This window comes from Pseudoliparis swirei, chromosome 13 (genome assembly GCF_029220125.1).
Source record: "Pseudoliparis swirei isolate HS2019 ecotype Mariana Trench chromosome 13, NWPU_hadal_v1, whole genome shotgun sequence".
NCBI lineage: Eukaryota > Metazoa > Chordata > Actinopteri > Perciformes > Liparidae > Pseudoliparis > Pseudoliparis swirei.
This window is the reverse complement of record NC_079400.1, coordinates 7,290,113-7,311,721: the sequence shown is the minus strand read 5'-3', so window position 1 is coordinate 7,311,721 and position 21,609 is coordinate 7,290,113. Positions and strand designations below refer to the sequence as shown.

Here is a 21,609-nt window from a genome sequence, read left to right as displayed (position 1 = left end):
AGAGTTCGATTACAGACAGGCTGTCTAGGGACCGAGTGTGTGTGCGTGTGTGTGCGTGTGCGTGCGTGTGCTTGTGTGTGTCTGCATGTGTGTGTGTATCCAGGACAGATGGATGATGTATTATGTAAAACAAAGTGATCCCAGTAATGGCCTGTTAAGCTGTCTCCCCCCTCTCACTGACACCACCGCTACCAACACACACACACACACACACACACACATACACACACACAGGTGTCCTGACCAGGAGGGGTGATGAGGCTTAACAACAGTTGGGAACGATCGTCGTGGAGACGAACGTTCTCATCTGAATGACCAACTGGGAGATGGCCGTCCAGTAAACACACACATACGGACGGACAGAATATTCAGGTTGTACAGAAACGTGGAGAAGACCAGCAGACAGCGGAGGGGGAGGAGAAGGAAAGAGCTGAACTACAGATGGAGATTAAAACCAATGTTACGTAAACATTTATAACAATAGAAGCGTGGCCGTTATCCAACCGCTTCTCAAGCGATTGTAGATTTGTGGAGGAAAGTCTGTGGAGATTAAAGGGGATCTAAACGACAAACAACATTTAGTTATTCTTGATATGTGTGTGCAATATTCAATTTAGTGCTTTGAGGTAATGAAATTGTGGAGGAAGTTGAAGTGACAGTTGAAACGGCTCCTCGAATATGGATGAGATTGTGGATACATCTGTAGAAGTGAAGTAAAGAAGCTTAAGTTAACTTAAAATACTCCTAAAAAACAGAATACGACTGCGGATAGAATAAGATTGTAATACTTGTGTCTTGTTTTGTTTCACAGTAACAGTAGATTCCTAATTTATAAATACTAAGTACCTGTACTCAGTACTATTTACCTAAATGTTCTAATAGCATACAAAAAAAATAATGCACAAATTAAATTGTAATGTAAAAATGTCCTTCCCAGTTTATGAATTATAAGGTCTTTAAATGTCTTATTGAACCTCAAAGATATTCAGGTAAATCTCCATTATTAGTCGGCTATTCGTTACAGCTCTTGGAGGAAATAAAGATTCTGCTCTACATCTATGTCCTTATTTCCAAGCACATATTGCTAATTAATAACTTTAATAAATAAAAGATATTGCATTGAAAAATAAGATGCTTTTTTTGTTAAAAAACAACATTTCTCTGGTCATTTTTAAGTGCTGATTCGTGAAGGCTATCTTTTAAGCTTTAAGGAAAGTGAATACAAGATTTAAAGGGAACAGAAAAGAATGAAGAACCAGAGAAGGAGAGACTGCAGATGGTCAGATTAGTTCAGATTATTGTCTTTATTTTCTTCCTGAGAACAACAGATGTTCAAGGAGAGGAGGAGGAGAGGAGAGGAGAGGAACAACTCTTCCCAGCCTCTGAAGCTGCAGAGAACAGATTGCACCAGGGTAAAAAAAAAGGAAATCCGCTAAAAATACCACCTCTTCCTCTAGTTCTCACCCTCCATCTCTCCATCCCGCCTATCAGCATATGCACACACAGACACACAGACACACAGACACACACACACACACACACACATACACACACACCATTTGTTTTTATCAGCATACATTAACATCACGAGCACTCATGCCAGCTGAAGTTCAGGAGTGGGTGGGGAGTGGGTCGTGAGGTCACCACAGAGTGTCCAATCATCGATGAGGAGGGCAAGACTCTGACCCCTGAGTCTGCATAAGTGTGTGCATGTGGGTGTGTGGATGTGTGTGTGTGGTTGTGTGTGTGTGCGTGTGTGTGTGTGTGTCTAATCCGTGGCTCAATCTCACCTACTAGTTTTAGAATCTACTCCCTTTCTCTTCACTGTTTTCTTTATCCGTCACTATACAGAAAAACTATACTGCTGCATACACACACATATACACACACACATATATATATTAGTGCTGTGAAAAATAACGCGTTAACTCAGTTAATTCAATTACAGGTTTAACTAGTTTTTTTTAAAACGCATTTAACGCATGCGCAGAATGAGCTTCCAATCCGTCTGTTGTTGGTAGTCGGGACGAAAAAAAAGTCACTTGCAAAATGAGCTTCCAATACACCACTTCAATCTGAACTCTGTCCGCTCTCATGCAGACGGTCTGTTCATCGGTAATGATCCTTCCGCAGGTTCACCTACGGAAACCTTGTTACGACTTTTACTTCCTGTAGATCAGGGTCTCAACACGTCGATCGCGACCTGCCAGTCGATCGCGGCGTAGTGTTGGTAGATCGCATGACATTAAAGAGATTGGCCCGCCCCTGACATGTTCTCTAGAGCACGTCTTTGTTCTTTTATTAAACTAAACGTCTGTTGTTGATCGTATCTCCACAGCAGCATGTCATTTCTGTCTCTTGCGTTGCGTTAACACTTATCGATCTCCGTCTCGCGCCGCAGAGCTCCGTGCGCGCATCGACCGAGCAAAAAAAGTCACTTGTCAATCTGTCCACCTGTCCGTGTCCGGGCGGTGAGGTTTCAGCTTTGCAGCGGTGTCCCGCCGTCCCTTTCATCACGGCCCAGTTCATGAAGAAAACCCACACAGTCAGTTTGCCTCAGCAGCTGCTCGAGGAAGACTAGAGGCCTTTAGATTGTATCATGGTGGAGTTAATGGTTGACAAACAAGAGAAACATGTTCTGTTTAACCCTCCTGTTACCTTTACATTTACTAACATATTTTACCCTCGGGTCAATTTGACCCCAGCAATTAAAACCTCAGAAAATTATTAGAATTAATATTGCTTCCCAAGTTTAAGTGTGAGGTACTTTATGTTTGTTTGTTGACTACCTAAATAGCCCTTTAAATAAATAAAAAAGTTGATATTTCTTATGTTTGACACAGTGAAAAACAGCCTGGGGTCAAATTGACCCCAAAGAACACCGACATTAAACATTGAATGGGGTCAAATTGACCCGAAAGGTAACAGGAGGGTTAAACATTCTGTTTAGGATGAAGATGTATTAATGTTCCATATGGAAGAAAACTGCTAAATAACTGCTGAGTTGCAGCACCATTGTATAGAAGAATGTATAAATGTATATATCCGTCTTTTGTCATAAATCTCTATGTTCTCACAAAATATACCGAGAATATCGGTAATATGTGATTAATCATGATTAATCCACAAAAACTTGTGATTAACCCGATTAAAATTTTTAATCGTTTCACAGCCCTAATATATATATATATATATATATAATACTGGAAAGTAGAGAACTGTTTCTATGTATAACTATGTGTGAAGGTACCCAGGTGCAGGTGAAAACCACTCTTATCGGGCAGCATGTGACTGAGCGTGTGTGTGTGTGTGTGTGTGTGTGTGTGTATGTGTGGGGACAGGGCTAATTGAGAGAGCTGTTTCCATGTTTAATGAGTACGAACTAATAGAGGAAAAGGAAATAGAGAGCAAGAGAGAGGAGGAGAAAGTTCTCTGAATTCTGTTATGTAACTTTCTGGGAAAACAAGAAGTCATCTCTCCATCGCTCCGTAATCGCACACGGACCGCCGTGCGATTAGCGTGAAAAAAAAGAGCACACCGTGCATTCACACCGCATGGTCAGGAACAAGTGGTGACCACAATATGAACGTGTTAACAGCATTCAGGTTGATATGGTGAACAGCTGCTTGTTCATCAGGTGGATGTGACCCAACACTGAAACGTTTCGGCTCACTCCCACAGCTCTGGTTGTCGGCCACAGGAGGCAGCTGTTTTCAGGGAATAACGCTTTCGTAAACTGGTGCACATGGGGAAACACTGAGAAGCTAAAGAGATAGATATTTACCACAAGAGTTGAGAGAAACAAACCAGAGCTTAAAGAGAAGTGAAGATCGGATTTCAGGTATTAAGAAACACAACTCCTCCTGAATGCTGATGTTCCTCACGTGGCTGCATGTGTAAATGGTTCCCCAATTGTACTTTCCGGCCACTTGTCTGTGTGTGTTTTAATGTGTGGTCGTGGTTTCCCTTCACCGGCGCGTCGGTGTGGTGGTTTTACCATCAGTAGAGGATCCGGACAGATCGATGACCACGTACACCTTCCCCTCCGGCTCCAAGTCAATCTGCAACGGACACAAAAATGGAGAGAGACAGAAAGAAAATCAGTGAGCTGAACGGTGAACACAGCAGGGGGGCTTCCCTCCAGCACAAACCAACACAACACCGCACATGGAAGAGGTCATTGGCTCCGCCCCCCCCCGACTCCCCACCACCATTCTCGTCTGCATTAATATTCCTCCATCAGAAGTTGGCAGACTTTAAATATATGACACGTGACGTCTCTTAGCCTTTTGAAGGCTTTTTTAAGGCTTGAGGGCACAGCCTCCGGGAGCAATATGGGGTTCAGCATCTGGACCGAGGACACTTTGATATGCAGACCGGAGGGATCGAAGCATTAGTGGACAACCTGCTCTACCTCCTCAGCCAAAGTCACTATAACTGATGAAGCTACCGAGTATTTAATGATTACAGGTCAGATCATGTATTCATCCACCTATCTAGTGTATGTTGCAATCATTTAACAGTTCCAGTTCTCCTTTCTGCATAACATTTCCAGACAGAGATTAATAAAGTATAACATTAACTTTCTGCATATTATCATAGCGGATATTCTTTCATTTTTAACTAGAGCAGCAATAAAACAAAAATAAAGCTAAATACATTTGAAAAACTAAAAATGATTTCCTCAACAGAGTCAAATCCGCTTTCTTGACCAAATGTTCTGGTGCTGAGGAGTCTGCAGTCTGCAGCCAACATGTTTGCAGCATTGCATGTTGGACAATGTATTGCTTGTGGAGTCTCATCCAACCTTCTTATTTTTAGATCACCAGTGAGCCCAGTTCTCTCCGTGTCAACAGGGAGGTTGTTAAATGGTAGCAATTGATTTCTTGTGTTATCCTCCCGGGGACGTTAAGAGTTGGCAAAAAGACGAGTTGTTGGGGGATAACTGAAGAGGAAGTATCTGAGTTATAATCCGTCAATCCTCTATTTATATATATATATATAATAATAATAATAATAATAATAATACATTCATTTTATAAGGCGCCTTTCAAGGCACTCAAGGTCGCCGTACAACATATTTAAAAATGGACACAATTAAAAAGCAGAACAGTTAAAAAGCAAAACAGTTAAAAAGCAGAACAGTCTGCAGCAGAGCAACCAAGAGGGGAACAGGTCAGCCATAGGCCTGCCTGAAAAGGTGAGTTTTGAGGTGAGTTTTGAATAAAGTGATAGAGTCAATGTTTCTGATGTCAGGGGGGAGGGAGTTCCATAGGCGAGGGGCAGAGCGGCTGAAGGCTCGTGACCCCATGGTGGACAAACGAGCTGGGGGGACGGTCAGGTTGATGGAGGAAGCAGACCTGAGAGACCGGGTGGGGATGTTGATTTGGAGGAGGTGAGACAGGTATGGAGGGGCGAGGTTGTGGATGGCCTTGAATGCATGGAGCAGGATCTTAAAGTCAATGCGGTGTTTGATGGGAAGCCAGTGTAGTTGCTGTAGAACAGGGGTGATATATACAGTTTTTATATACAGTTTATATATATAAACTGTATATAAAAATGAATCGTATATATATATAAATATATATATATGAACCGTATATATATACTATATATATATATATTTATATGTATATATGAACCGTATATATATATATCATATATATATATATGATATATATATATATTATATATATATACGGCATAAATTACAAAACAACTGAAAGGAATGAAAGGTGATGAAATCACCATATTAGAATTTTTTATTATTCATTGACATTTTATAAAAGAGATATTTATTTTCAAACATTACCAGTCACAAAGAGTTATTTTTGTTTGAGCAGGTGTTATCAAAATGGAGGCTCATTTATTCTGTGAACAGGACAAAAATAAATGTTCACGATTAAACATAATACCTGATAAGCAAACACACAACCTGCATACGCACACGACTTATTCAACAAATGATGACATCACCCCCCTTCAATATCCAAGTGGAGAGATTAGAGGGAGTGCAACAGAGAGACAGACGACACAAGAAGAGAGAGTGCAAGAGAGTGAGAAAGAGGTTTAAATCCTCAGTTAAGCTCTGGGACAGCAGCAGATCCTCTTATGCAACAGTCAGACTTGCACACAGACAGCGAGATCCACACACACACACACACACATACATGTCCATGCATTGCTGAACATGAGACACAAAGACGCCGGCGTCAGACACGCTGCATACATCTCACGGTGAAGGCACAGAGTCACGTGGAGAGGAATCCAGTGAGATCTGCAGCAGGATCCAGCACTCGTATGGCAGGTCATATGAAACCTCCGTTATGAACGCTGAAATGAGTTACGTAATCAGATGAATAACTGGAACACACATAAACACCTGCAGGTGAAGAAAAACTGTGCTGTGTTTGGAGGAGGAAGAAGAGACGATGTTCTGTTGGTGTTTGGTTGGATGTGTGTTGCTGCGGTGTAGCTCCAGAGGATTAAAACACACTTATTGTAACTTATATTGTCTTATACCTTCAGTTCCCTATAATTATACAAGCTGTATTTTCCTTTTTGGTGCGTAAAAATAAAGTTGTCAACTAATAGACCTGTCGCAATCATTACATAATCGCCTGATCCCGTTTATTTGAGCTGATCGCGACCATTTTTGCATAAATGTTGGATTTCGCAGTCCAGAAAAATGAAAATGTTGCAAATGTGCCAACAAACAGAAAAATGTCTGAGGTGCGATTGCATCCGCTGGTTTGAGACCAAGTTATGCTGGAGTTGTCACTCCAATCCAGTTATTTATTTTAGATAACTAACATTCAAATGTTTGGATGAATGAGTGGCGTTAGTGCCGAGGCAGCATGTAAGTGGTCGAGCTTTTCTCCAGTTGGGGGAAGTGATGGGGGTTCTTGGTGACCTTCGGCCCTGGGGGTCGTTCTCCCCCGTTCCTCTCATCCACCGCCTGGAGGCCGAAGCAGGCCGAGTCCCCGTTGCATATTAATTTTTGAAGATGAAATCAAACATCCTTCTTCATTAATTAACAGACAAGAACCACTTGACATGGCAGCGAGTTGCAAAGCCAAACACAACAGTCTGGCATCAAATAAATACAATATACAATGTATTCCTTTATTGCAATCATTTATATGACTATTTATCTCAAATTGAATGATACGAAGAAAGTTACTACATCAGCTTTGTGTGGTGCGATTCATGTCGAGTAGCGTGGAAGTGATTGGTCGATTGACCAGTTGAAAGAAGATTTATCTGCAGCTATTTTGACAATAATTGATTAAAAAAAAATTACAGCAAAAACAGAGATAAATGTCAATGTGCTGCCTTACTTTGTCGTTTAATCATTTGTACAGTGAATACCTTTGATTATTTTTATATATTATTAAACCCTGGGCTCTGGCATGTTTTGATGCCATCTTTCAATTTAATTACTTATTGAACCAGTAAAATTCTGAAAATAATCATTAGTTGCATCCCTTACGTTAAGGAATATGAAGCTAAATATAATACAAGGCACAGAGGATGTAGCACAGACGCTCATACGTGCAGTATCATCCTTTCGTGACATGGATAACACATAACCACTGCATGGGATTTGTGATTTATAAACGCCATTGGATTCTTGATGTCTCCCCTTGAAAATGATGTGCTAATCCCCAAATGTAACCTCTTGCATAACGCTGCATCTCGGCGGGGATTTCAGCTGAAAGATGGACTCAGAGTGATTTGGAACAGGGTGGAGCAAATAGACAGCACCATCATTGACGTGGTGCTCGTCATCCTGAAGTGGCATGCCAGCCCCCAAAAAACCCGGAACTGCTCTGACTTCACTAATTACTGGACACTTGAGCTGTGAGTCGCCTGCAAGCTCACATCTTCGATCCAAATTCTTATTTTTCAAATATCTGAGAATGACGTTCACTCTGCAGATATTCCTATGGTTACCGTTCTACTACAGTGTAACCATGTATCCTAGCAACAGACGTTTCCATGGCTGCAATGCTGCTTTATGCTTTTGGTGGGAGCTTGTAAAATACTGAAAATTGCTTAGAATCAATGAATAAATGTTCAATAAATTAGATAACGTAGAGAAAGCGAGTCCTTATTTTGTACTGTTATTAAAGGTGGTATTGTGATAACAACCAGCTTAAAGGCACAATTTATTTGAATTTTTTTATTTTATTTTGAATTTATTTAACCAGGAAATGCCTCATTGAGATAAAAAATCTTTAAAAAACAAGTGTTACAAGAGTGTCAGCACAGCACACATTACACAAAGTTTCAGACAATACAACATAAAATAGTGGCAGGCAATATTTAAAAAAATACAAATTTTTCGTCTTACTTGTAGTGCTATTTACTGTATGTGTGAACTGTCTCTTTAATCCACAGTGCACAGTTGCAATATACTGTACTGCATTGGTAGAAAATAGTTATACAATGTATAATAATAATAGAAAATATATATTTCTTGTTATTTGGGTTTTAAGGAGGAATGGACAGACAGCAGAGCAGCAGACATGTGATTATCATAAAAAGGCCAAAATATTGTTGTCAGTGAGCACCACAGTACAGTAACTGGGCTTTGCTTACTCATGTTGTCACAAAACAGATTCTCACTACATGATTATCACGGCCGTAAGAATTCATGAGAGCTATATGTTATCTCAATATTTATAGAAAAATAAGAAATAATATTAATGATAATAATAATGCTATCATTAACATAGGAATACTTTACCCACACAATGACCATTTGAATTTGTATTTGTGAAGACACTTTCCCCACGAGTCTCCACGCTGAACAAAGAACACGCTCAGCCGCACGACTGCGAGTTTGGACTCGTCCAAAGTGTTTTAACATGCGTTTGGTACGTGGTGAGCATACGACTGGATAAATACGACTTGGATTGTACTGCACAAGTTGAGTCAGAGTTCACCCATGGGTGTTTTGCTGTTGTTAAACAATTTACTTCAATTCATTTTCAGATTCTCCGTTCACTGTGGAGGCATGTGAGAAAAATAAAGTTTTCTCAAAGAATTCAAGATGAGTACTGCGTATGCGAATGGTCATTTTGTGGGTAAAGTAGTCCTTTAGTGTTATTAGTTGTGTCTTTCTTTCTCTGACACAAATCCACTCTGAGGAACTCTACAGGATTCAGCTGACTCCCTTCCTGTGATTCTCACAGCTCACCTGTCTCTATTTGAACTGCCACATAAACCCAACCTCTTAGCAGGTAATTCAAGACAAAACAAACATGAATACACGTGTACTATTGTAAGATTGAACATCCCTCAGGCTTTTCAATTCAATTCAGTTTATTTGTATAGCCCAATTTCACAAATTACAAATTTGTCTCGGAGTGCTTTACAATCTGTACACATAGACATCCCTGCCCCAAAACCTCACATCGGACCAGGAAAAACTCCCAAATAACCCTTCAGGGGGGAAAAAAAGGGAAGAAACCTGCAGGAGAGCAACAGAGGAGGATCCCTCTCCTAGGATGGACAGATGCAATAGATGTAATGTGTACAGAAGGACAGATTTAGAGTTAAAATACATTCAATGAATATGACAGAGTGTATGAATAGTTCATAGTAGGCATATTCCACGATGGAGACCTCCACGATCCATCAGGCAGATGGCGGTGGGGAGGAGGAGTGGGGAGTCTCAACAGGACAGTGGCGTAGTCATGAGCAGGAATTCCACGACCCAGACGATCCATCAGGCAGATAGGATCTATGCCGTCTCATAGGGTCCGATGACCCCATGAGACGAAAGTCAAAAGGACTTCCGGGAGAAAGCAGAGTTAGTAACGTGTGATTGAGAGATGAAAATTCATCCTTAAGGAGAGAAAAAGAGGAGATAGGTACTCAGTGCATCCTAAAACGTCCCCGGCAGCTATAAGCCTATAGCAGCATATCAAGGGGCTGGACCAGGGCAAACCTGATTCAGCCCTAACTATAAGCTCTGTCAAAGAGGAAGGTCTTAAGTCTACTCTTAAACGAGGTGACTGTGTCTGCCTCCCGGACTGAAATTGGAAGCTGGTTCCATAAAAGAGGAGCTTGATAACTAAAGGCTCTGGCTCCCATTCTACTTTTTAAGACTCTAGGAACTACAAGTAGTCCCGCATTTAGTGAGCGTAGCTCTCTAGTGGGGCAATATGGTACGACAAGCTCCTTAAGATATGATGGAGCATCACCAATCAAGGCTTTGTAGGTTAAGAGAAGAATTTTAAAAGTGATTCTTGATTTTACTGGGAGCCAGTGCAGAGCAGCTAGTGCAGGAGTGATGTGATCTCTTTTCTTAGTTTTAGTGAGAACACGAGCTGCAGCATTCTGGATCAACTGGAGGGACCTAAGAGATTTATTAGAGCAGCCTGCTAATAAGGAGTTGCAGTAATCCAGTCTCGAAGTAACGAACGCGTGAACCAATTTTTCTGCATCTTTTTGAGACAAGATGTGCCTGATTTTTGAAATATTACGTAGATGAAAGAATGCAGTCCTTGAGATTTGCTTTACGTGGAGTTAAAGGACAAGTCCCGATCAAAGATAACGCCAAGATTCTTTACAGTGGTGTTGGATGCCAGGGCAATGCCGTCTACATAAACCACATCACCAGATAATTGATCTCTGAGGTGCTCAAGGCCGATTAAAATTACTTCGGTTTTGTCTGAGTTTAACATCAAGAAGTTGCAGGTCATCCATGTTTTTATGTCTTTAAGACATGCTTGAATTTTACAGAGTTGGTTGCTCTCCTCTGGTTTTATCGATAAATATAGTTGAGTGTCATCTGCATAACAATGAAAGTTTATGGAGTGTTTCCTGATAATATTGCCCAAAGGAAGCATGTATAAGGTAAATAAAATTGGTCCAAGCACAGAACCTTGTGGAACTCCGTGATTAACGTTGGTGGTTATCGAGGCGTCATCGTTTACAAATACAAACTGAGATCGATCTGATAAATAGGATTTAAACCAAATTAGTGCCGTGCCTAAATGTAATCAAGTCAAATGAGGGCTGAACCTAGCCTGGCAAAGGTGCGTCAAATAGTTTAATCATGCAAAATCCTCTTCATGCGGGTCAGCATCGAGCAATGAGACAACACAAAGCGAGAGTTTGCTATACAGGCTGCTCTAATCAATATTTGTATGCACTGCTCCCAATGGATCAAATGACAAATGTGAAGTATTTAATATGATAAATATAAATATTGTGATGAACTCAGAGAATGATCACCTGGTTCTGCAGTTCACCTCAGAGCCTTTTACCGCATTGTGTTCTTCTTCTTTTCTACCACTCTGGAAAGAACTGGTGAACTTAGTGGACTATTCAGCAGCTAAAGAGACAAGAGATATTTACCTATTTACCAAAAACAGAGCTAAAAGATTCATCGGGTGACCTCAAACATGATTCCAAATGAATGATGATCCGTAACGGCTGGTCGAGTAAATATTCGCCTTTTGGATAACAATTTCACGAAACTTATTTGAGCTATATGCCATAAATCAGATGGTCAGATGACTCAGTTAATACAACTTTAAATATCTGTGCTTTTATTGGACCGCTGTGGGCAAAACGGTGAATTAATGATTACTTCTTGACAATATTGCATTTAGAATATCAAGTCACTGAGAACCTTTCAGGTATATCATTCCCCCTTTAAGCTCAACAGTTTTACAATGGCATTTACAGAGAATGCGCTCAATTATTAAATATTTAGGGCGGCATCTAATAATACTTGTTTAGTCTATTAAACGTCAGAACATGGTGAACAAGGCTTGCCACAATTTCCCAGAGCCCAAAAGACCAAAAGATATTTAACTTAAAATTATATTAAACTGAGAAACAACTTTGGCCTAAAACCATCAACTTCCTAAAAACTGTTGATCTAATTCCCATCAGTCCAGTAGATTAATGCCTAATAGCTTCAGCACTGATAGAACGACAGAAGACTTTTATCCACAGCACCACCCGTTGTACCTGTAACTTGACTTGATTTAAACTGTGTGCACACACACACACACACACACACACACATGCACTGAGCTGCCCGACAACCACAGATGGGAGGAGAGAGAACTGGAGAATCTAGTTCGCCTCATTAATCTTGTTAGTCCAATTAGAACACCGATACAGCCAAGGAGACGGATAACTTCACAAACCCTCTCTCACACACACACACACACACACAAAGCTTGAGTGTGCATGTCTGGGGATTTTAAAATGGACTTCGGAGGGAAGTTAGCGTTAAACACACATACAAGCTCTCTCTTGCGCTCGTCTCTTCACCACACATACAAACACACACACAAAGGCCAACACACACACACACACAGTATGCAGAAGCACAGAGAAGCACTCAACCAAGCAGACGGGGCACTCAAAGCTTGTATTATATCAATACTGTGGAGCTAACCCCCTCCCACTCTTCCTCCATCTAGTTCGCTATCTCTGTCCAACCAGACAGCTCTCCGTCTCTCTCAGGACCGTTTAGTCTCAGTGACAGCCTCCCACATCCATCTGTCAAAGAACACATTTCGGGTTTTGAGAGATCTCGACCAAATTCACACAATAACATGTGTGTTTCTGTGTGTGTGTGTGTGCTTGCCCTTCTTCCTATCACTCAGTGGTGTGTGAGCGCGTCCGCCTGCAGACACACTCAGGAGGCCCATGCTGAGTGTGACAGCACGAGAGTCATGCATCTTTAATGTAACATCACAGATGGCTAATAATGTAAGTGGAGCTGAGCTGAGCGGCAGTGGTGAAAAGGGGGGAGGATGGAGGAGATTCAACAAAGCCCCCCCCCCCCTTGCCATGAGTGACAGGTCCAACCGTCCAGTAGCATCAACACAACAGGAGGAGAATTTGATTTCCGAGAATGGATATTACCGAACAAATCTTCCTGTCTGTTCAGTCGTCTTAGACGCGTGACGCCCAGACGGCCTGTTGAGCAGCTGCTGACAGTCGATGCTGTCAAAATGAAAACACACTTCATGAAGACTCGCGCTGGTGAAGGAAGCCCTGTTTCTATCCATGACGGGACTCTCGGCATATCAAAATAGTATTAAGCGAGCCTGTGTCGAGTATGGACGCAAACTTAATTTGTTTAACCCTTGTGTTGCCTTCGGGTCATTTTGACCCGATTCAATATTTAACCCTCCTGTCGCCTTCGGGTCAATTTGACCCGATTCAATGTTTAATGTCGGTGTTCTTTCGGGAGTCAACAAACAAACATAAAGTACCTCACACTTAAACTTGGAAAACAATATTAATTCTAATAATTTTCTGGAGATTTTAATAGCTGGGGTCATATTGACCTCAAGGGTAAAATATGTTAGTAAATATAAAGGTAACAGGAGGGTTAAACATTGAATCGGGTCATATTGACCCGAAGGCGACAGGAGGGTGAAACATTGAATCGGGTCAAATTGACCCGAAGGCAACACAAGGGTTAATTAAAAGAGAAAAAGGGTGCAGTAAAAGATGACATCATGGTCATCGGTGGTGCTGCGTGCAGCTTTCTCAAGAAACACTCATCCAAATAATTTCACACTTGTCATTGAGCTTCGTCGGGTCCTCAGCAATACGCCCGCCAAGAGGGAAGTCGATGGGATGAACGGTTGTTGAGAGATAAAAAGGACAGACGGACAAAGACTGCCTCTATTTTGTTGGATTAAAGCATAAAGTTCTACATTTTGAGGAATAACTTTATTAACTTTCTGGTATAGACATTAAATAAGAAAGTACAACCAAGAGCTTAGCTCAATGAACACGTTATTTCATTAATTATTTTTTTTTACAAAGTTCTCAAATAGTTAATGTTGACAAAACATTATCAGTTATTTAATCTTCCTAAAAAAAGAAAAATGCCAAATTTCAGTCCATGGAAGTTACTTTGTGCTACAGACACATAGCTGTCAATAAAACCTTATTTCACCTCTTTAATCTTATAGTTAAGAATCAAATTTAATCTACATTACAATTGAAATCTTGGATCATATGTTTTTAAAATTGTGAATTCAGTTAAGAAATATATTTGTCATCCCTTCTCTTTCCAAGACTAAAATAAAAGAAACATTTGTTTAAAATCTTCTTTGTGGATATGGAAAAATAGACACAAAGGGAGAGAGTGTGTATTTCACCTGCTGTCCCAGAGCTCTCAAATATCCTCCGATTTCTTGCTTATCACAGGCAACAACATGCATCAAACACCCTCCAGAATACAAACACACACACACACACACACCAAAGGTTGACCTGATTTGGCACCAGTGGGCAGAGCACCGTGCTTATCTTTTATGTGTGTGTGTGCGTGTGCGTGTGTGTGTGCGTGTGTGTATTGTCACGGTGGAAACAGCGCATCTTAAATCCAGTCCGTCCTATGCAACTTGTCCCGATGTGGGAACGGGCTCATGACAATATATGATGACAATATATTGTTAACTTCAGAAAGGTTCGTCCACCTGTGTTTTCAGAATAGCCTCCGCTAAAGGTGTGGTGACGTAGTTACAGGACTGCTGCAGCTGGTGAGCAAACAGAGGATACGAACACTCGTCAGTCACAACAAGTGCTCTCCTGTTAAAAAAACACATCTCATAATGTGCCTGTCCGGGTTATGAACCAAAGTTTATGACAACGTTTAAGAATTGAGCATCTTGACTTCGTCCCATCCACTGATGATGAACTGATTTAATCAGTGAAATCAAGCCGTTTTAAATGCAGGTGTGATCCGGCATTCACAAGCCAGTGGGTGACCAACACCGGCCATGGTATCGCATTGCAAAAAAAGATAATTAATATCATATCATACATCATAATAATGGGCAGACAAATGGGAGAAGAAGAAAAAAACATCACACCCACTGTAATTCAATCAAACATTGATTTCAAGTGTAAAAATATCATTATTCTATGAACATTAGTGTAATAAATTTAGCGACATATCGTCATTTGGCAACAAATCACACAGAAGGCGCGATGGAGACCGGCCTCTCATTCTCGTCCTTCTGTCATGAATCCTGGCAGCTGTAAGTTTCACCATGTGAGTGTGTGTTGATGCCAAGTGTCCGACTGCGGCCGGCTGACATCGAGGAAACGTTACACTGTGCGGTCATCATGTCCAAGAAGCTCCCAGCAGCCTCCAGCTTGACTTATTTATATGTACACACAGCTTATTTCTACACCTCATCTCCTGATACCCCTCTTTCATCACCATCTTCCTCTTCTCTACAGCCTTCTCCTCCTCTTTCCTTCCTTTTGTATTTTCATTTGTTTCACCAAGCCAAATCTCCTTTTCTTAATGTATCCTCTGCTTTCTCTCTACTTTTCTGTCTATTAAACCTTCATCAAAAATACACAAAATACTATATCATGTTGCGAAGAAGACTCATATTTGTATACTTTGTTCATATCTTTGGTGCCACTTCAAAGATGTGGCTGCCATATGATTTCTTTATTTGTTTGTAAAGTGAAAATAAAATGCTAATTGTTATTTACTACAGACGTGCATAAAATGTCCATCGCATAGTAAGCATCACAATAATGACATCAGATCATTTTTTGGATCATGTGGCTTTTTCATTTGGTCGTGTTCCCTCCAATAAATACGTATTTGATCACGGAGGTTGGTGGAGAGATATGAATCTACTGATAACAGAAAGCCATAACCATATATATGACAATGTTTTAGGAGTGTTCGCTGAAGGCAGGAACACAGCAAAAATAATGACAGATCTGGTCGAAATATGTTTTCAGTTGTATTCAATTGGACAGGAATTATGAATTCATATACTATAATGTCTTTTTGTCCAAGATAATTTGATATTTTATGTCCTTTTTTTTCATGGCATGACACACAAAACGTTTTTTAATCATTAGCGGCATTGTGGCCACGTCGGATTCAACCGACAGCTTCACAATGCGAGAGCAGCCACATACGAGGCTTTTATTTTCTGGGGAAAACCTGATCTGATGAGGAGAGACGGCATTCATCCCACGTTGGACGGAGCGCGTCTCATTTCTGCGAATATGACCAAGTTGATCACCGGACTTAATCTATGACAACCCAGGGTTCAGATCAGGAACCGGGAGCAGAGTTGTAGTTTAACACCCTTCTCTGCTCTTCCATTCGAGCAGTTACCCACCCTTGACTTTAGAGTAGAGACTGTGTCTGTCCCACGGCCACTTCAATTAAATAAATCAAAAGTAAGCAGAAGAGGAGTCGTACACAATAACCTTATACAAGTTAACACAATTATTTCAGCAGTGCAACAAAATAGGTCTATTAAATGTGGTCTCCTAAATATTCGATCTCTGTCATCTAAAGCTGTGTTACTAAATGATTTAATATCAGATAATCACATTGATTTATGTTGCCTAACTGAAACCTGGCTGAGCCATGAAGAATATGTCTGCCTGAATGAATCGACTCCTCCAAGTCATATTAATACTCACATTCCTCGAGGCACCGGTCGAGGAGGTGGAGTAGCAGCCATCTTTGAATCGAGCCTATTAATTAATCCTCAACCAAAATTACACTACACCTCATTTGAAAGCCTTGTTCTTAGTCTTTCACATCCAACCTGGAAAACACTACAGCCAATTCGATTTGTGATTCTGTACCGGCCACCAGGTCCTTATTCTGAGTTTATATCTGAATTCTCAGAATTTATATCAAGTTTGGTTCTTAAAACCGATAAAGTTATTATTGTTGGAGATTTTAATATCCATGTGGATGTTGATAATGATTGCCTTAGTGCTGCATTCATCTCCTTGTTGGACTCGATTGGCTTCTGTCAGAGAGTACAGAAACCCACTCACAGCTTTGGCCACACGCTTGATCTTGTTCTTACTTATGGCGTTGACATTGAGCATTTGAACGTCTTCCCACAGAATCCTCTTCTGTCAGACCACAACCTCATAACTTTTGAATTTATACTACCGGAGTGTACTCCGTTAGTCAAAAGTTTCTACACTAGATGTCTAACTGATAGTGCTGTAGCTAAATTTAAAGAAGCGATTCCTTCTGTATTTGATTCGATACCACGTCTCAATATAACAGAGGACTCCTGGTCTAACTTTAGTCCGTCCCAGATTGATCATCTTGTTGACAGTGCCATAGGCTCTCTGAGAATGACACTGGACTCGATAGCCCTCTGAAGAAGAAGACAGTGAGGAAGAGGAGGTTTGCTCCTGGTATAACCCTCAGACCCGCAAACTGAAGCAAGCGTCACGAAAGCTTGAACGCATATGGCGTTCAACTAATCTCGAAGAATCCCGCTTAGTTTGGCGAGATAGTCTTAAAACATATAAGAAGGCCCTCCGTAATGCCAGAGCAGCCTATTACTCATCAATAATAGAAAAATAAAACAACCCCAGGTTTCTCTTCAGCACTGTAGCCAGGCTGACAGAGAGTCACAGCTCTGTGGAGCCGAGCATTCCTATAAACCTTAGTGGTAATGACTTTATGAACTTCTTTAATGAAAAGATTTTAACTATTAGGGACAAGATTAATAATCTCTTGCCCATAACCAGTGCCAATCTGTCCTCAAGTGGAATGGCCTTGGAAACCGCTGTATGCCCTGGTGTATATTTGAGGATTTTCTCCTATCAACCGTGACCAATTATTTTCAACGGTTTCTACTTGGAACACGTCTACCTGTCTCTTGGACCCCATCCCGACGAGGCTGCTTAAAGACGTTTTGCCTTTAATTGGCGGCTCTCTATTAGATATTATCAATGTGTCTCTGCTAACAGGCCACGTACCACACTCCTTCAAGGTGGCTGTTATTAAACCTCTCCTGAAGAAGCCCACTCTGGATCCAGAGGTATTGGCTAACTACAGACCGATCTCTAACCTCCCTTCCTCTCCAAGATCCTTGAGAAAGTGGTCGCAAATCAGTTGTGCGACTTTCTACATCATAATAGTTTATTTGAGAAATTTCAATCAGGATTTAGAAAACACCACAGCACCGAGACGGCACTGGTGAAAATTACAAATGACCTCTTAATGGCAGCAGATAAAGGACCTCTCTGTCCTGGTCTTGTTAGACCTTAGTGCTGCATTCGACACCATTGACCATGACATCCTGTTACAGAGACTGGAGCAGTCGATTGGCATTTCAGGCACGGCACTAATTTGGTTTAAATCCTATTTATCAGATCGATCTCAGTTTGTATTTGTAAACGATGACGCCGATAACCACCAACGTTAATCACGGAGTTCCACAAGGTTCTGTGCTTGGACCAATTTTATTTACCTTATACATGCTTCCTTTGGGCAATATTATCAGGAAACACTCCATAAACTTTCATTGTTATGCAGATGACACTCAACTATATTTATCGATAAAACCAGAGGAGAGCAACCAACTCTGTAAAATTCAAGCATGTCTTAAAGACATAAAAACATGGATGACCTGCAACTTCTTGATGTTAAACTCAGACAAAACCAAGTAATTTTAATCGGCCCTGAGCACCTCAGAGATCAATTATCTGGTGATGTGGATTCTGTAGACGGCATTGCCCTGGCATCCAACACCACTGTAAAGAATCTTGGCGTTATCTTTGATCCGGACTTGTCCTTTAACTCCCACGTAAAGCAAATCTCAAGGACTGCATTCTTTCATCTACGTAATATTTCAAAAATCAGGCACATCTTGTCTCAAAAAGATGCAGAAAAATTGGTTCACGCGTTCGTTACTTCAAGACTGGATTACTGCAACTCCTTATTAGCAGGCTGCTCTAATAAATCTCTTAGGTCCCTCCAGTTGATCCAGAATGCTGCAGCTCGTGTTCTCACTAAAACTAAGAAAAGAGATCACATCACTCCTGCACTAGCTGCTCTGCACTGGCTCCCAGTAAAATCAAGAATCACTTTTAAAATTCTTCTCTTAACCTACAAAGCCTTGATTGGTGATGCTCCATCATATCTTAAGGAGCTTGTCGTACCATATTGCCCCACTAGAGAGCTACGCTCACTAAATGCGGGACTACTTGTAGTTCCTAGAGTCTTAAAAGTAGAATGGGAGCCAGAGCCTTTGGTTATCAAGCTCCTCTTTATGGAACCAGCTTCCAATTTCAGTCCGGGAGGCAGACACAGTCACCTCGTTTAAGAGTAGACTTAAGACCTTCCTCTTTGACAGAGCTTATAGTTAGGGCTGAATCAGGTTTGCCCTGGTCCAGCCCCTTGATATGCTGCTATAGGCTTATAGCTGCCGGGGACGTTTTAGGATGCACTGAGTACCTATCTCCTCTTTTTCTCTCCTTAAGGATGAATTTTCATCTCTCAATCACACGTTACTAACTCTGCTTTCTCCCGAAGTCCTTTTGACTTTACGTCTCATGGGGTCATCGGACCCTATGAGACGGCATAGATCCTATCTGCCTGATGGATCGTCTGGGTCGTGGAATTCCTGCTCATGACTACGCCACTGTCCTGTTGAGACTCCGCCCTCCTCCTCCCCACCGCCATCTGCCTGATGGATCGTGGAGGTCTCCATCGTGGAATATGCCTACTATGAACTATTCATACACTCTGTCATATTCATTGAATGTATTTTAACTCTAAATCTGTCCTTCTGTACACATTACATCTATTGCATCTGTCCATCCTAGGAGAGGGATCCTCCTCTGTTGCTCTCCTCCAGGTTTCTTCCCTTTTTTTCCCCCTGAAGGGTTATTTGGGAGTTTTTCCTGGTCCGATGTGAGGTTTTGGGGCAGGGATGTCTATGTGTACAGATTGTAAAGCACTCCGAGACAAATTTGTAATTTGTGAAATTGGGCTATACAAATAAACTGAATTGAATTGAATTGAATTATCCAAACAGCTTATTTAGGAGTGAAAAGTGAAATCAACATTATTGTCATCGTCCTTTTCTTTGTTCTCCCACTGCTCTCCCATAGTCACCACAGGAACGCAGAGACACGGTGGTGTTTGCAGTGGTGTGTGGTTCACCTCGATATAAAGGCGGAGCAAGGCAATTGTATTTATTCAACACATTTCATAAGTAAACTCAATGTGCTTCACATTAAAGGTACAAGGGGGAGAAAACACGACTACATTACAGTACGTAATATGATAGCTCACAGAATATATATAATAAATAAATATTTGGAATAAATTGCTTTACGTGTCACGGCTTTAACCATGAGACATTTAACTTGTTACATAGAACAAATGTGAGTTTAAACAACGGCGTGCAGCTTGTTATGTGAGAGGCTGTGAACACAAGCTCCTCAGTGATGCTGGTGAGTCAAAGGGAATGTCCTTTAAAGAATAGACAAGAAACCTTTTAAGTTGCTCTACCTTTGAAGGCCTTGAAATTAAATGATTCTGACTTCTCAAAGAACCATCGAGGCGTTACTCCCGCTACTTTTTTCTTCTTATCTTCCCCCCACACACACACACACACACTCCCCCAACTCTCACCTACCCATTTCTCTCTCTGGTGTTTCTGTGGGTGAGAGGCTGTCACCAAGGGGACGGGCTGTCATTGTCGCCATGGGGATGGTGTCCACAGAGCATCTCAATTACTGAGTGGGACAATTATTAAGCATCAAAGCCTGGTTAATATTTCACCGGTGGCACCGAGCAGCAACCTGGCCCACAGCGCGCGGGTCCACAGGAGATGTATCACGGAGAGGTGGTGGAAGACCAAAAGAGAACAGGAAGCGGAGAGGGTGAGAGTAACGGTGCTGAGGCGAGAGGGAAGGGGGGGATGAGAAGAGCGGGGCAGCGGAAGGGAGGAGGAAGTGAAACGGACAGAGCAGAGGTACACAACCTCAGTGTTACCGTCTGATACAACTTTATGGCATAACTATGGAATCTCACCCGTATGCTAATACTCGTTTTGTATTGTTTTTTTATCAATTTTGTACTAGTGAGGCACTGTGGGACGGCAACGCATCTGACGGTTTAATTGAGTCCAGACCGAAGTGGTGACGAACCACCAGACAGACGTGTACATAAAGGTTGGTTCTGAAACAAGTATGAATCATTTGGCAATTGACAACAATTTTGATAATTTCTGAAGGCAACATTCTCAAGGCCTTTTCAAGCTTCTCAAATGTGAAACGTGGCTTCTTTTCTTTGTTTTATTTCCTTCTAGACATTTCTCGGACTTCGGCCCCGTCGGATCGGACAAAACAAGCAATTTGAAGACGTCAGTTTGGATCCTGGAAAGTTTAAAGATGGAAACTAACAGAATAAAATTGTAAATGCCATCCAAGCATAATTATTCCCCTTGAAAAACACATATTTTTAAGGTTTCGATTTTAGGTTTTACCTGGATTATTTCTACAACAGGTTATTCTTTTTGGAAATAACCACAACGACAGGGAAGAAAAGAGGATATTTGGTCAGTTCATATATCACATGTTCATATTCAGTCCACTTATTAGAGTACTACCGGTTCACTGGGGGGGAAGAGCTGAACATGTTTGGCACGAACAATTTTTATCCGCAATTTAAAGTACAAATAAATGACTAAAATATTGAAGAGGATTCGGCTGACTACAATATTATACTTCCGACCGTTTCCTTGCGGAGTTTGAACTCTACATCCGTCAGTGGAGACCGGGGAGTAAATGAAAGGA

The 21,609-nt window shown here is 41.2% G+C and overlaps 1 protein-coding gene across 1 annotated transcript in view; it reads right to left on the bottom strand.

The window, feature by feature from the left end:
- prkcea (protein kinase C, epsilon a) overlaps positions 1 to 21,609 on the bottom strand; it is a 37,432-nt gene that overhangs the window by 12,953 nt on the left and 2,870 nt on the right. The window contains exon 2 of the mRNA XM_056429354.1: positions 3,998 to 4,061. Within this exon, the coding sequence (XP_056285329.1) occupies positions 3,998 to 4,061 (64 nt within the window). The remainder of the gene's footprint in view (positions 1 to 3,997; positions 4,062 to 21,609) is intronic.